Source organism: Vigna radiata, unplaced genomic scaffold (assembly GCF_000741045.1).
Source record: "Vigna radiata var. radiata cultivar VC1973A unplaced genomic scaffold, Vradiata_ver6 scaffold_294, whole genome shotgun sequence".
In the NCBI taxonomy this organism is placed as follows: domain Eukaryota; kingdom Viridiplantae; phylum Streptophyta; class Magnoliopsida; order Fabales; family Fabaceae; genus Vigna; species Vigna radiata.
In genome coordinates, this window is record NW_014543419.1 from 175,171 (window position 1) to 189,272 (window position 14,102).

Sequence of the window (14,102 nt, forward strand, 5' to 3'; positions counted from 1 at the left end):
AAATGTATTAATTTTCTCTTAAATATTATTATTATTAGTAATAATTTTAAAGGTAGAAAATATAATTGAGTTATGTGGTAAGTTAAACAAAAATTTACAATAGCTCAGATGCTAAAATACGTTGTAACACTTACGACATGGGTCCAAACTTAGTAGGATACATTTCTTACAAATATAATTTGTTAAAATAAAATAATAAAAATAAAAATAGTAAAAAATTGAGTTTTTACAGTGCACATTATGCTACGGTTCACTAGAAACCGCAGCATAATACTGCGCGGTGACATTTTTGAAAATACATTGAACGTATAAGTCGTGGTTCATAGGGGAACCGCGACCTATTCCCCTGTCAAACTTCTGCCTTTGACACCATGTCAGAAAAACAATAAATTACTGGGGGAATAGGTCACGGTTCTCTGAGCAACTGCGACCTATTCCCTCTGCAACTTCTAGATTCCTCACTAGTCAGCCCTTGCCAATTTATTATAGGGGCTGACATGGCGAGGAATTTCAGAAGTTGTAGGGGCAATAGGCTGCGGTTGCTCAAAGAACCGCGACCTATTCCCCTTGCAACCTTCTGACATTCCTCAAAAGGCGGTTGGGAAGGTAGTTAGGGGATTCAGAACGTAAGGGAATAGGCCGCGGTTGCAGGGGGAACCACGGCCTATTCCTTGATTTGAATAAATTTTAAATATTTAAGGGAATAGGCCGCGGTTGAGCGCTAAACCACGGCATAAAGGTTTCAAAAATATTTAAAAATGTCATTTTGATTTTTTTTTTCAGGAGAATAAGCCGCGGTTAAGTGGTGAATCGCGGCCTATTCACATCTATTACCGTGGTTAAGCTGTCAACCGGGGTAGATTCCCCTATAGGTTAAAAAAATTAATCACAACGTGAACAGTATCGTCTCCTTCGTGCAAACAGTTCCAGAGTTTCGCTGCTTCCATATCTCCTCTTCGTCGCGCAAACAGTTTCTTTCACTACTTCCATATCTTCTTGGAGTGTCCTTGTCCAGTTTTTGCTTCGACATCGTCTCTGATAATCAACATCGTCTCTGAATCCAGGTACTGCCTTTGAAACCTTTGATGCCATCCGTTTTTGCTTTCTTCGCCCATGATCAAATTTGATGTCGTGTATTAGTTCCTTTGCTTTAATTGCATCTGTTGTTAGTGATGAAGCAAAAACCGTGATAAAGTTGTTGTTAGTGATAGTATCTGGCTTAGGAGTGTGATTTCAATTTTTAGTTACGAATTTTAGAGGTGGATCACTTAGAATGATATGGGATTCGTAAATGAAAGATATTTGGTTATGAATGTACGAACCAATTTAGTTCAACACAAACATTACAAGTTGTCGGATTCAAGTCAAAAATCATGTTGGATCAAGTATGAAGAATCTTGAATGGAGATAATTTATTATTAAAATTGATTTAAACAATAATAATTTCTTCAAAACTTATTATTTAGTTGAACACAAACAGTATTATTTTTTCGTGAAGGATATAGTCATAAAAAAAAGTACTTATCTCAAAACTTAGACCATTCAATGAAGATTTGATATTATTGTTTTCTTTTATGTGTGACCTGTCTACAGAAATTTAAAAATAAAGGTTTTAAATTAAAAACATTTATCGTCTTAAAATATATGCATCTTTCAATGCTTGATTTTTTAAGATCTAGAAAAAATAATAAAATATATTTAATACTCTTGACAATTTATTGTGGATACACAATAAATGTTCAAAATCCAAGTTACTTAATTTTGGTTTAGATAAGTTTTTTTATTATTTTCTTGTGGTTTTTATTATTTTGGATGATGAGACTTACATTTTGTTTTATTTGTGTGTAGGTATTGTGATTTTGCTGTGTTCCAAAAGTCAGGTAGTCGTATCTTCTATGTTGTTGGCTCCTTTTTCACGCTCTCAGGTTCCTATTATTGTGTTTATTAAACTTTTTGTGTAAATTTTTAATTTTTTGTATGTTGAATATATATGCAATTATGTGTGATTGAATGTTTGAATTAATCATTTGGATACTTATTAATTGTATGATTGTATGACTGAATTGATTGTATGATTGAATTGATTTAATATGTAAAATTGTATAATTGTAATTTTGTAATATTTAGGAATGGATCGAAATTAGATTAATTTACCATGCATTAGAGCTGAGTACGAGAGAGGGGTAGAGGAATTTATACAATTTTGCACAACGTAATGAGGGTACAAGTGATGATGAAGTGAAGTTTTGATGTCCTTGTGTGAACTGTTTGAATAGGAGAAAGTTGAACGCAACCTAAATTAGAGAACATTTTATCTGTGATGGTTTCTTAAGATGCTATACAACATGGATATGGCATGGCAAAGAAACGAAGTTTCTGATTGACTCCCAAACTGAAAATGTTATTGATTCCACCATGGAAGAAGATCGACCAGATGAAGACAAATTAGAGGATATGATACGCGACGTTGGCGCAGAAAATTTTGCCAAAGCTCATGTGTATGAGACGATGTCGACTGATGCGGAAACACCTTTGTATGTCGGTTCAACTAAGTTCACACGTTTGTTAGTGGTGTTAAGGGTCATGAATTTAAAGGCGAGCAATGGATGGACTGATAAGAGTTTTACAGAATTGTTGACGTTGTTGAATGAAATGCTACCAGATGGAAATACACTACTCACTCGTAATTATGATGCAAAGAAAATTCTTTGTCCAATGGGTATGGAGTATAAAAGGATACATGNCATTATTATAGAATATTTATAGGGATAAAATAGCAGAATTATAGATTCTCTCTCTTGTATATATTTCTCATATTTTATTCAAAATTAATAAGACAAATTTTCTCTATTTTCTTTCTTTACATTTACGGAACACATCTTTAACTTTAATTTTGAAATTAAACTAAAGTTATACATAAGAAAAATGACTTTATACTTTTATTTTAAAAAATTGTGTTGAAGACGATTTTAGTTTCATTAATTTTCTATTTATATATTAAGGTTTTACATGACAAAAATGATTTTTAATCAATATTATACTTTTGCATTGTCAATTTGACTAAGTCTAGAAGGCTTGGTCCTTGTCATTCGTTGAGACCAAAAAAGTTTACAGGATCACCAAATCCTTCACTAAAAAAGCTTACAGAACCAAAGAGTCCACACAAATCATAAATCTTGTAGGTTATAAAGGAGTCTATGGGCTTTCTTTTAAAAGACGAAAAAATATTAAATTTTTAATTATATTTGTTGATATTGTTGATAAGGGAAGCATTGGTTTAGTTAAACCTTAATCTCACAGTGTCTGGTTTTTTATGATGACATCACATTATTAATAACACATGTATTGATATGTGTAACATTTCAAATCTTTATTGTGTATGAATTGTTGAAGAACATGTTTGTTTTGATTTTGTAAGCGTTCATATTCACTGTTCTTTTGCATGAGATATCATTTGTGATTACATTACATATGTTTCAAAAAAGAAAACCACATGCACTTGGTTGAACTTATATTGTGTGGCAAAGTTGCAAATTTTAAGTAGACTTCATTATGAAGTAAGTCGATTAAAACTCGTGACTTTGCACAAATTTTCAAAATCAGTGCTGTGAGTAATTTTGCAAAGAGAAGATTTTCAAAACTGCATTGAAGTGACATAGTCAACTATATGCGCACGTAACTCGACTTAGTTATGTTTTGAATTTTTGTTAATGCTTGTGAACTATAACGGCTATATTTTTATTATGTGTTCAAGCATTAATTACAAGTCAACTGAGTTAAATGTGCAATCAATTTGGTTGGTCTGACTACTACTAATTGTTTTAACTGTCATCACTGTCTGGTCACAGTCGACTGGATTAATAGTGAAGTCGACTATAGGACGTCTGTTTTATAAAAAACTATAAATAGACGTGATTCTGTTTTACACAGAGACTTTAGTAATTCTAAAACTTTCATTTTGTTGTTTCAGATTTTGATCTCTGTGAAAATGCTCGCAGAACTTATCAAGAAGACCGTGGAGATCTGAAATGAGGTGTACTAGAAACGTGATCATATTGCACATTGAGGTGTACTAGAAACGTGATCATATAGTTCTCTCAATCTTTGGAAGATTGTGGCTACCCTGTTATGATTACAGGAAGAGAACATGCTACGTTCTAGGATAACTTTGAGGATTGTTCAAAGTTGACAAAGATTGCAAGAGAGGGGATATCTTGTTGTTGTTCTTTGGGTGTTGTATGCTTATATTTTGGTTAGAGGGTTAGAGAGGTGTTTTATATTTTGACGTGGAGGTCTCTATAGAAAGCTTGTTGTAAAAACCTTGACCATTATAGTGCATTTGCTTCCGGGTACAGGAAGGACACTAGATGTAGGCAGTTTGGCCGAACCAGTATAAAAACTGTGTTTGATTTTCTCTATCCCTGAACTCTTTATTTTCAAGTCGACTTTACTTTTTGCATAGTCAACTATTTTTTGCCGCACTTGATTTATCTTTTCCATTCAGATTCAAGAAACTTTTGAAAGGTTTACACTTTGAGAAAAAGATTTGAAAAAGACACTGATTTTTAAACCTCACCAATTCACTCCCCTCTTGGTGTTGAAACTAAGCCATTCTTTTTTCAACAATATTATTAAACCCTCGGTTTTGGTCAGCCTATCTTGACCTCCAATTAAATTAATTAGGGTTGACCTTCAGCTCGGGTCAGTGCATCTCAACTTTAAACTAAGGTCGACTTGTCTCGAACTTTAGCCTGGGTTGACTCAAGTCAACCTTCGACCTGAGTCGGGTCGACTAGTTTTAACCTTCGGCTTGGGTCGGCCGTCTCAACATTTGACCTTGACAAACCAATCTTGACCTTCGACTAAGGGTGGGGCCAAATTAAGGTTAGGGTTGACTCAACCGAATTCGACTAAATTTTAGTTAAGATAAACTCGACCGAATTACACCAAATTTTAGTCAGAGTTGACTAGGTCGAAATTCAATGAGAGCTGACTTGGCCGAATTTCATTCAAGATGGACTTGATTGAATTTAGCTAAGTTTCGATAATAAAAGCTGGAAATTTATTAAAAGCTAAAGTTAAAAGGTCATAAAATTTTATTAAAGGGTAAGAAAAATCAATCTTTAGTGAAAAAAAAAATAAAGTTAAAAAGCTAAAAATAACACCTATAAAAATCAAATTCTATAAGTTTAGTTTCATTTTATCCAAATTTAATTTTATGTTGAATTTTGAACAATACGATTAGAGTTGTCAAAACGGGTAACCCGGCTCGACCCGGCCCGACCCACCACGGGTTGGTCACTCAGTGAGCCAACCCAACCCGACTCATTTATTAGCGAGCCAGAAAAACTTGAACCCGACCCGACCCACCACGGGTTGGTGGGTAAACCGGTTGGCTCACTAGCCCATTTAATTAAATTTTTTTAATATAAAAAAATACAAACTTTCTGCAATTTAAATTTAAACAATTTTCACTCCAAAAAAATTATGTTAAAGACAATTCAAACTAATAATAAAAAGTACAATATAATCCAAATGTCATTAAAAAACAACCACAAAAAAATTCAAATAAGTTTTTTATATTCATCATTTTTTGTTCTTGTTGTAACCCTGAACCCTTGTTCTTGTTGTTTCCAAATTCACTAATAAAGATTTTCCTAATATCAGAACAATTCCGACAATCAATAAAAAAATATTAGTCAAAAAAAAGAGAACCAGTACTCAACAACATCAACAAAAAATTAATAGTTTAATATGTAACATAATTTCCCAAATTCAAAGATATCAAAAAGAGCTTGTTCAAATAATGTATACTCAAGTTGTTTAAATAAAATGAACAAAATGTGATACAAGCATGTCGGAACATGAAAATATCATTCCATGTCTTCAAATCCCAAAAACAAAAAACAAATTCGCAAACTCCTATTTTTGTCATTATAGGGTTTTTGAGAAAAAAAAAAAGAACTAAAATGGTGGAGAAAAGAGAAGAAAAAAAAAAGGTGTTTTACCTGCTCCTTGAAGAATTTCAGTGAAGTGAGGGTGAGAGCACCGTCAAATGAGAGCAAGTACTGTGAGAGTGATTTGTAAGAGCAGAGGTTATTTTTTTGGTATACACAGTGAGTGAAGAAAACATTTTAGTTTTTAGGGTTTCATAAATAAAATAATAAATTAAAAAAATAAAATTAGGTAGGTGGGTTGGTGGGCCCACCCGGCTCACCACGGGTTCAACCCGCATGAGCCGGGTCTAAATGAGCCGGGTTGAAATCTGACCCGCATATAAGTGGGTTGTATTTTTCAAACTCAACCCGGCTCGAACTGTGACGGGCCGGATTGGCTCGCGGGTTGTGACCCATTTTTACGGCTCTAAATACGATATTGGAATCTATATAATATTGTTCAAACATGAATTATTTAGATGAAACTCTAAATGGTTGGACTAACATTGTCACTCCATTTACTGAGGGGCATGTGAGACTTTGGAAAGGAAAACTAAACTATGTCAGTTTGCAGTTCTCCCTGCAATAACCTTTATCTTTTTTTCCAAAACATGCTCATCAAAGGCATCAATGCAATCACCACTTTGCTGTTAGATTCTATATATAGTCCTTGGCTTCTGGCACCAGATATGCACTTTTGGAAAAAAGCTCTTTAATTAACTTGCTTTTCCTCACTTTAAATGCCACCATTTTCAACCAAAAAAATCTTGCATTTTGCTCATCTTCTCAGTTTCAAGCTAAGGCCATTTTCTCACCCTTTTGACCATGTGGCTTTCTGGAATGATGCAAGCAACAACAAGGTGTAAGGAGCTTCTTTTCATGTGGATTTTGGCCGCCAGTGGCAGTTATGCACTTCACCAATTCATGAAAGTTGTGGAGAGACTTGTTTTTGCTGAATTTACTTGCATTTTGGCATTAGGTAATGTTTTAAATTGCTAACTTTCTCTCTGTCCTCATGAAAATTATTTTCTACCGAATTTTGAGTGTTGTTCCGATATTAAATCTTTAAAATATACTGATAGACTTTGATATTTTAAAATATATTAATTTGTTTTAAAAAATCAAACAGAAGTACAGTACTAGAAACTTAGTCGAGAATGTGAACTCTTGTCCTCATATACTAGTTACTAGCTTAATGAACATGGCTAAATAAAACACGTCACATTATATTATGTTGCACATTTCATAGTTTAGGAAATTGAATCTAAGGCAAACATTCGTTATTAACATCCTTGCAACCTTGCTCTATGGAAGACAAAAATAAAAATTTTCATGCTACTACCATTGGAGATATTTATGTGTATATAAACCCATGATTAACTCTTCTTTTACTCGACGTGGGACTTTGTTTATATCCCAACACCTAACACAGCAGAGTCAACTTAAGTTTAAATTGTCAAATGTTATTCTTCATGAGATCCCTCTTAATTAATGTCTCTGTCTTTGCAACATCAACCAAAAACCTCCGGGATAATCCATTCTATGATGTTGTAAGCAATGTTTGATGAATTGCACAGGAGGGTCTATAATGGGGATAATTGCAGGAGGCATGAATGGGCAGACCACAGAAGCTGGTTTTGTTGATGGTGCTTGCAAAGGAGCTGTGACAGGCGCAATTGCAGCACTAGAATTGCTAAATAATTATGCAGATGCTGAACCTCTGTCTAAGGTAACACTTGAAGTTTCATATAATCATACTGTTTGAAGTCAGAACTCTTAAATTTGATGTTGATTTGCAGTTTGCCCTATTAAGGAGTTTGTTAAATGGAAAGCTATTTATGGAATGGATATGTCCAGTTGTTGCACAGGTCTATCAATGTCATGTAAGGATTAATATACAAAACATATATAAATTTGAAAACAGCAGTCCATAGGGTTTTTTGTATCAATTGTTTTATGAAATTAGTACTTGCAGATGAATGCACATGGAACAAGTTACAGAGAAGAATCATCAGATATAAATAATGGCATTGTGATGGAAATCACAGTCATCCAAGAACTTCCTGTTCAACAGTTCAATTCCAGTGAAATGTTCAATCTATACAATGAGTCATGCTGCTCAATTTGCTTCCAGGTCACAAAATGATTCAGAGTTTTAAAGAACCAGAACCACTTCATGTTTATAAGATGTTTTGGACTCATAATATAAATTTAAGTGTAATGCTACCATGATACACTTTTAAATTTACTTGACACAAAATATAAGAATAAAATAGTTATAAAAGTATAAAACTTTTGTATTTTTACGAGAAAGAAAAAAGTAAAAAATAAGAAAGGATAGTGTCAAATGAAAGTGAAAATTTTAGATGTGTTGATTAATATTTTTTTAAATTTAAATGTAGTTTGAATATAAATTATATTGTCCAGGATTTTGAGGATGAAGAATTTGTGAGGACACTTCCAAACTGTGGCCACTTTTTTCACTTGGTCTGCATAGACAAATGGTTAGTTCAACAAGGATCATGCCCCATCTGTAGAATTTATGTTCCACACTTATGAATTTGCACCTGAATTATAGTTGCAGAATCTCTTTGTAATTTCCTAGTGTTTTTTTTTTCTTTTTAATAATCCATTTTAAGAATAAATATAAATAATGATGTAATTAATTTTAGGGCGAATGTAATTTAAATTTATTTATATTTGACTTTCAAGTTTTCTTTTGTTGTCACATTTTTAATAATTTTTAATTGATTGATAATATATACAAATTTACACTGCATGTTATTAAAAGATCAGATTCAGTATTTTAAAAATTTTCTATATGCATCAACAGGAGGAAGAACTAAATCTTGGCCCAAGATAAATAAATAAATTAATAGTTCAGTCATTCAATATCTTTATTTATATATAAAGAGGATACCATCAATATGATTTTTATTTTATTTTATCTTTTATAATATAATTGTTAAGTGGTTTTTTAAAAATTATGATTGTTAATTGATATTTTAAAAATAATCATTATTTTAAAATTTTTTATAGAATTTTTCCTTTTATCATATTTATAGTTTGTACGGGTTAACATATAAGTTTTTTTTTTATCATTTTTATTCTTCTTTTTTCTTATACATTAACTTAATCAATTTACAATTAACTTATAATATATAAATATTTAAAAAATATACTCTTTCTTTTTTTATTACTTGATCATATTGATAATTTGTACAGATTAACATCCAGGTATAATACTCTTATAATTTTTATTATATATATATATATATATATATATATATATATATATATATAAACTTAACCAATTTACATATATTATTAACTTATAATACAATGTAAATATTTATAAAATACATACGCGGAATAATACTTATGTTCATACTAGTATTAATTACAAAAAATTGAAAATGATATTAAACAATTAAAAAATATAATATTGTAATATTTGAGATCTCATATCAACTATATATATTCACTATAAAAAAATTATCTTGTATGATCTAATTTTGTGAAAATAAATTAAATTTAAATTCCATAATTTTACAATTTAAAAATGGCTAAAAATTTTCAAATTATATAAAAAGTTTAAGTTCTAATTTTATAATTTTGTAACTTTGTAATTTTATAATTCAATATTATATTTTCTTAATTTAATAATTTCTATCTTTTTAATTTTTAATTTTATATTTTATATTTTAATTATCTTTAGAAATAATTTTACTTAAATACAATAAATTTGTAAAATACATTTAAACAAGGTTAGGTTACAACACACAACAAGACAAAATAGTTATCAACTCTCAGGTATTTAACAGACTAATATATTAAGGGAGATTCAATTGAATTTTTTTTTTTTTGAAAAGTCACAAAATTTTAATCAGGACTCTGATTGAAAATTCACAAATTTATCAGGAATTAGAACTTAATAAAACCATTAAAAAGGTATAATAAAATACCAATTATAAATTTTGAACATTGTGCTTAAATTTAATTTTTCACAATAATATTCCATGCATTTGCATACATATTCAATGACAAGAAATTAATGAAGAAATAGGATCAAATGAAAATGGAGTATCCCAAGCATAGCTAAATTCAACAGCACCCTCTAATATAGGTTTTCCACCATTAACAAGACAAACATTACCAGAAACTTTCAAAATTGAAGGGTCTACTGGTTTTCTGGATTGAAATCCTCTGCAATCAAGTTTCAGATTTGATTGAGCACAAGAACACTCATTTGCAATTGTCACATTCAGTTCTTGCTTCCCCTTCACTGTAAGTCCAGTTATTGTTTGGGTTACATGAATATCTTCCAATGAGCATTTGCTATAACCTATTAACATATGCAATAAAGAAATTATGAAAATTAATTATAAAACTTTTTCATCTTTCATACAATATTGGGAGAAATAATCACCTTGAGAAAACAAGACACAGAAGAGAATTGTGATGAAAAGCTTCATAGTTGAGGTGGCCATTTATCTATGACACAAATGTAATTGGTTTAATTCTTGATTTATTTAGGTAAAGAACAACATTGCATCTTGTGTTATTTATAGATTAATTTGTAGATTGTATTTTGAACTGTTCAAAACCTATTAATTATATTATATTTCAGTCAATCTTGAATAACATGTTAAAAAAGAAGAAATTAAAACTATTCAATTATTAAGCATAATCATCACAACTTTATTTTGAATATTTAATTATTTGAATTTAAATATTTTCTATTAAATGATTATTAGTCTTAATTGATATAATTTGCATTAATCAAATAAATAAATTAAAAGACCCATAAAAATATATACCTTATAATAGTTTTTTCTTATTATTATTAGTAATAAATTTTTATAAGTAAAAACATTATTAATGAGTTTATATAAAAAAAAGTGGTAAGTAAAACAGGAAACTGTAATAACTCATATGATAATTATACCTATGATTCTCGGGACATGATTTGGTACATTTCTAGGAAAAAAATTAGTAATTAAATTTAATTATAAATGGACAATCAAACTTGAAGGAAGATATCAAAGTTAAGAGGATCTTAGTCTACAAAAAAGAGTAGAAATTCAACATTCGGTAAAATATCAATTTCTACTTTGATCACCATTTTATTTCTAAGTTGAAATATTGATATATGATTTCTAAGACATATTAATTTATCTTTAGTAGTTGTATGATTAATTGGAGGTTTGTGATTAGAAGAATTAATTTCGTATTTTTGAGTAACTTCGTCAACATTTTTTGTCCTTAAGTTAGCTTGGTTAAACTTATATTTCTATTTCGATCACCATTAGATTAACCTGAAATTTTGATATGTAGTTCATAATATATATATTGATTCATCTTGACCCCTTATATTTGTAATTGAATGCTTGTGCTTAGAGGAATTAATTCCATATTTTGGGTAGATATGAAAACCACTTAAAATTTCGAATTCTTTTATTATTAGATTGACCTAAAATTTTGATATATGGTTCATAAGACATGTCAATTCATCTTTACCAATAGATTATTAATTTGAAGTTTATACTAAGAAATTAATTTCGCATTTTGGGTTGAGCTGAAAATCACTTGAATTTTGTTCTTAAGTTGTCTCAGTAAAAGCTCAATTTACCTAGTTAACCGTTAGATTAACCTGAAATTTGTATATAAGGTTCCTAAGACATATTGATTCAATTTGATCGCTTAGAGTTTGTGACTTGTGTTTTTTATGTGATTTTTATTTTAGTCTCTTTTAAAGAGACTCATGACATTTAGTCAGGTATGTGATAACGGTAATTCTCTTACCATTATCTGAGGTTCAATTTAGAGACAAAATCAACTCCCCTTTAGCTTGAAACTTGCTTAATCCTTTCTTTTATCTTGCTTTTGTAAATAATTGTAGTCTAGGTTACACTTAGGAGTTTTCACCACTAGTTCCCTCATTTTGTAGGCTTATTGTGTTCTTTGGAAGAACATCAAAACTATCAAGGAGCTGGAACCCAAGAAAAGCATCAAAAGAGTAGCCTTATGAAGTCAAGCTTCGTATGTGGGCGCCCCTTCAAGGGCACTGAGCTCCATTTGCCTCGCAGAGACCACGCCTAGGCACCCCATCCAGGGCACTAAGCGTCATTTGTTGCACAAATCTTTTCTTTGTGCATGATAGTTGTATATTTTAGGAGAATGAATCTGATTATATGAGATATGAGCTGTTGGATTTTTTTTGTAATGGTAGTTATCTGTGCACTTGTGTAGGTTTTGGTTTTCTGGACTATGTTTTCCTTATTTTCTATTTTTTTTTTAGTTATCTCGGTAAAACATCAATTTCCACTTCGTTTACCATTAGGTTAAACTAAAATTTTGATATGTGATTCCTAAGATATATTACTCCAATTTGATCGCTCAAATTTTTAATTTGAGTTATGTGCTTACAGGAATTAATTTCACATTTTTTAGTAAATGATCACCACTTTATTTCTATCTTTGAGATACCTCGGTAACATCTCAATCCCCACTTTGTTTACCGTTAGATTAAGCTAAAAGTTTGGTATATGATTCCTAACTCACATTACATCACATTTAGTGGTTGGATTATTAATTTGAGGTATGTGATTACAAAAAGTAATTTTACATTTTTGAGTAACTTGATCAACACTATATTTCTATGTTTAGGTTACCTCGGTAAAACTTCAATTTTCACTTCGATTACCATTAAATTGACCTGAAATTTTGATATGTAGTTCATAAGACATATTCATTCATCTTGACTGCTCAGATTTCTAATTTGATGTTTGTGCTTAGTGGAATTAATTTCTCATTTTGGGTAGATATGAAAATCACTTAAAGTTTGTCCTTATATTACCTTGGAAAAACTTCAATTTTCACTTCTTTTACCGTTAGATTGACCTAAAATTTTAATATATGGCTCATAAGATATATCAAGTCATCTTTACTGATCATATTATAAATTTGAGGACTATACTTAGAGAAATTAATTTCGCATTTTGGTTGGAGCTGAAAATCACTTGAATTTTGTTCTTAAGTTGTCTCGGTAAAACCTCAATATCTACCTAGTTAGCCGTTAGATTAACCTAAAATTTGTAAATGTGGGTCCTAAGACATTTTGATTCAGTTTTACTATTCATATTTTTAATTGGATGTCTGTATTTAGAGAAATTAGTTTCATATTTCATAGAGAACTAAACACCACCTTAATTATGTTTTTGGGTCATCTTGGTAAAATTAAGATTTTCGATTCATTAACCGTTGGATCGTACTGTAAATTTTATAGAGGGATCTGAACATATTTTATTTACTTTGACCGATCAGATCCTTAATTAAAGTCTTATAGTTAGAATAAATTTTCCACGTAATATTCCAATTGTGTAAGTTGTTAAAAATCTTTGATCATATTGGGTGAAATCTTAAGTGATTTTATTATTGATTTGTATGTATAGTTGTATTATTGACTTGAACACTATTTTTGTGTTAAGCTATGAACACGAATTTGGATCAAATATGTATTACATGATGAATTGGTTGATAAATATGAACATGATATCACAAAGAGATTCGGTGTTTGAAATTGATTTGTGTATATGTTAATATTAAGAGTCCTATTGTGGGAGATTATCCTGATACTCTAATAACTATTCATTCTTGCAAAAATGGAAAGGCCTTATTTCCCAGCCAAGAGGGGGGGGGGTGAATTGGTTTGTATTAAAAAAAAATTTCTTTTCTAAACCTTTGGAAAATCTTTAGCACTTTCTGAAATGCAAGCAAATAAAGAATATAATGAAATAAAAGAGATAAGAGATAGAAACACTGACACCAAGTTTTTATATTGGTTCGGCCCCAATGCCTACATCCAGTTTCCTTTCAATCAACCTGAGATTGAAAGCCACTTCACTACATAGATTAAGTTATACAACAAAAATTACAGATACCCTATGCTCAATGCAATCTCCTCTCTAACTCCAAATCTAATATAGAAAACAACAACACATAAAGAACAATCCTCTTTCTGCAGAAACCCTTTGAGACACCCTTTAAAGAAACCAGAACCTCACGTTCTCTTCCTGGCTACCGGCAACAGGGAAACCACAATCCACAGATTGCAAAATCAACACTGATCTTGATTCAGAACACCTAAGAGTACGGATGATGATC

The 14,102-nt window shown here is 30.6% G+C and overlaps 2 protein-coding genes across 2 annotated transcripts; one reads left to right on the forward strand and one right to left on the reverse strand.

The window, feature by feature from the left end:
- Positions 1 to 497: 497 nt before the first annotated feature.
- Positions 498 to 8,495, forward strand: LOC106754343 (NEP1-interacting protein-like 1). Its single transcript, XM_014636356.1, has 7 exons — positions 498 to 538; positions 1,849 to 1,925; positions 6,739 to 6,915; positions 7,514 to 7,665; positions 7,736 to 7,819; positions 7,912 to 8,070; positions 8,364 to 8,495. Exons 1-7 carry the CDS (start codon positions 498 to 500, stop codon positions 8,493 to 8,495), a joined length of 822 nt encoding a protein of 273 aa, XP_014491842.1.
- Positions 8,496 to 9,973: 1,478 nt separating this feature from the next.
- Positions 9,974 to 10,426, reverse strand: LOC106754344. Its single transcript, XM_014636357.1, has 2 exons — positions 10,366 to 10,426; positions 9,974 to 10,281 (listed from the first exon to the last, which is right to left on the reverse strand). Exons 1-2 carry the CDS (start codon positions 10,424 to 10,426, stop codon positions 9,974 to 9,976), a joined length of 369 nt encoding a protein of 122 aa, XP_014491843.1.
- Positions 10,427 to 14,102: the final 3,676 nt, after the last annotated feature.

Excerpts from the sequence above, each read along its gene's own strand:
- LOC106754343 (XM_014636356.1), top strand. The coding sequence starts at position 498 with ATGGCGAGGAATTTCAGAAGTTGTAGGGGCAATAGGCTGCG. Across the intron at positions 1,926-6,738 it reads CTCCTTTTTCACGCTCTCAG|GCCATTTTCTCACCCTTTTG; the intron begins GTTCCTATTATT and ends TTTCAAGCTAAG. Across the intron at positions 7,666-7,735 it reads ATGCTGAACCTCTGTCTAAG|TTTGCCCTATTAAGGAGTTT; the intron begins GTAACACTTGAA and ends GTTGATTTGCAG.
- LOC106754344 (XM_014636357.1), bottom strand. The coding sequence starts at position 10,426 with ATGGCCACCTCAACTATGAAGCTTTTCATCACAATTCTCTTCTGTGTC. Across the intron at positions 10,282-10,365 it reads CTGTGTCTTGTTTTCTCAAG|GTTATAGCAAATGCTCATTG; the intron begins GTGATTATTTCT and ends ATATGTTAATAG.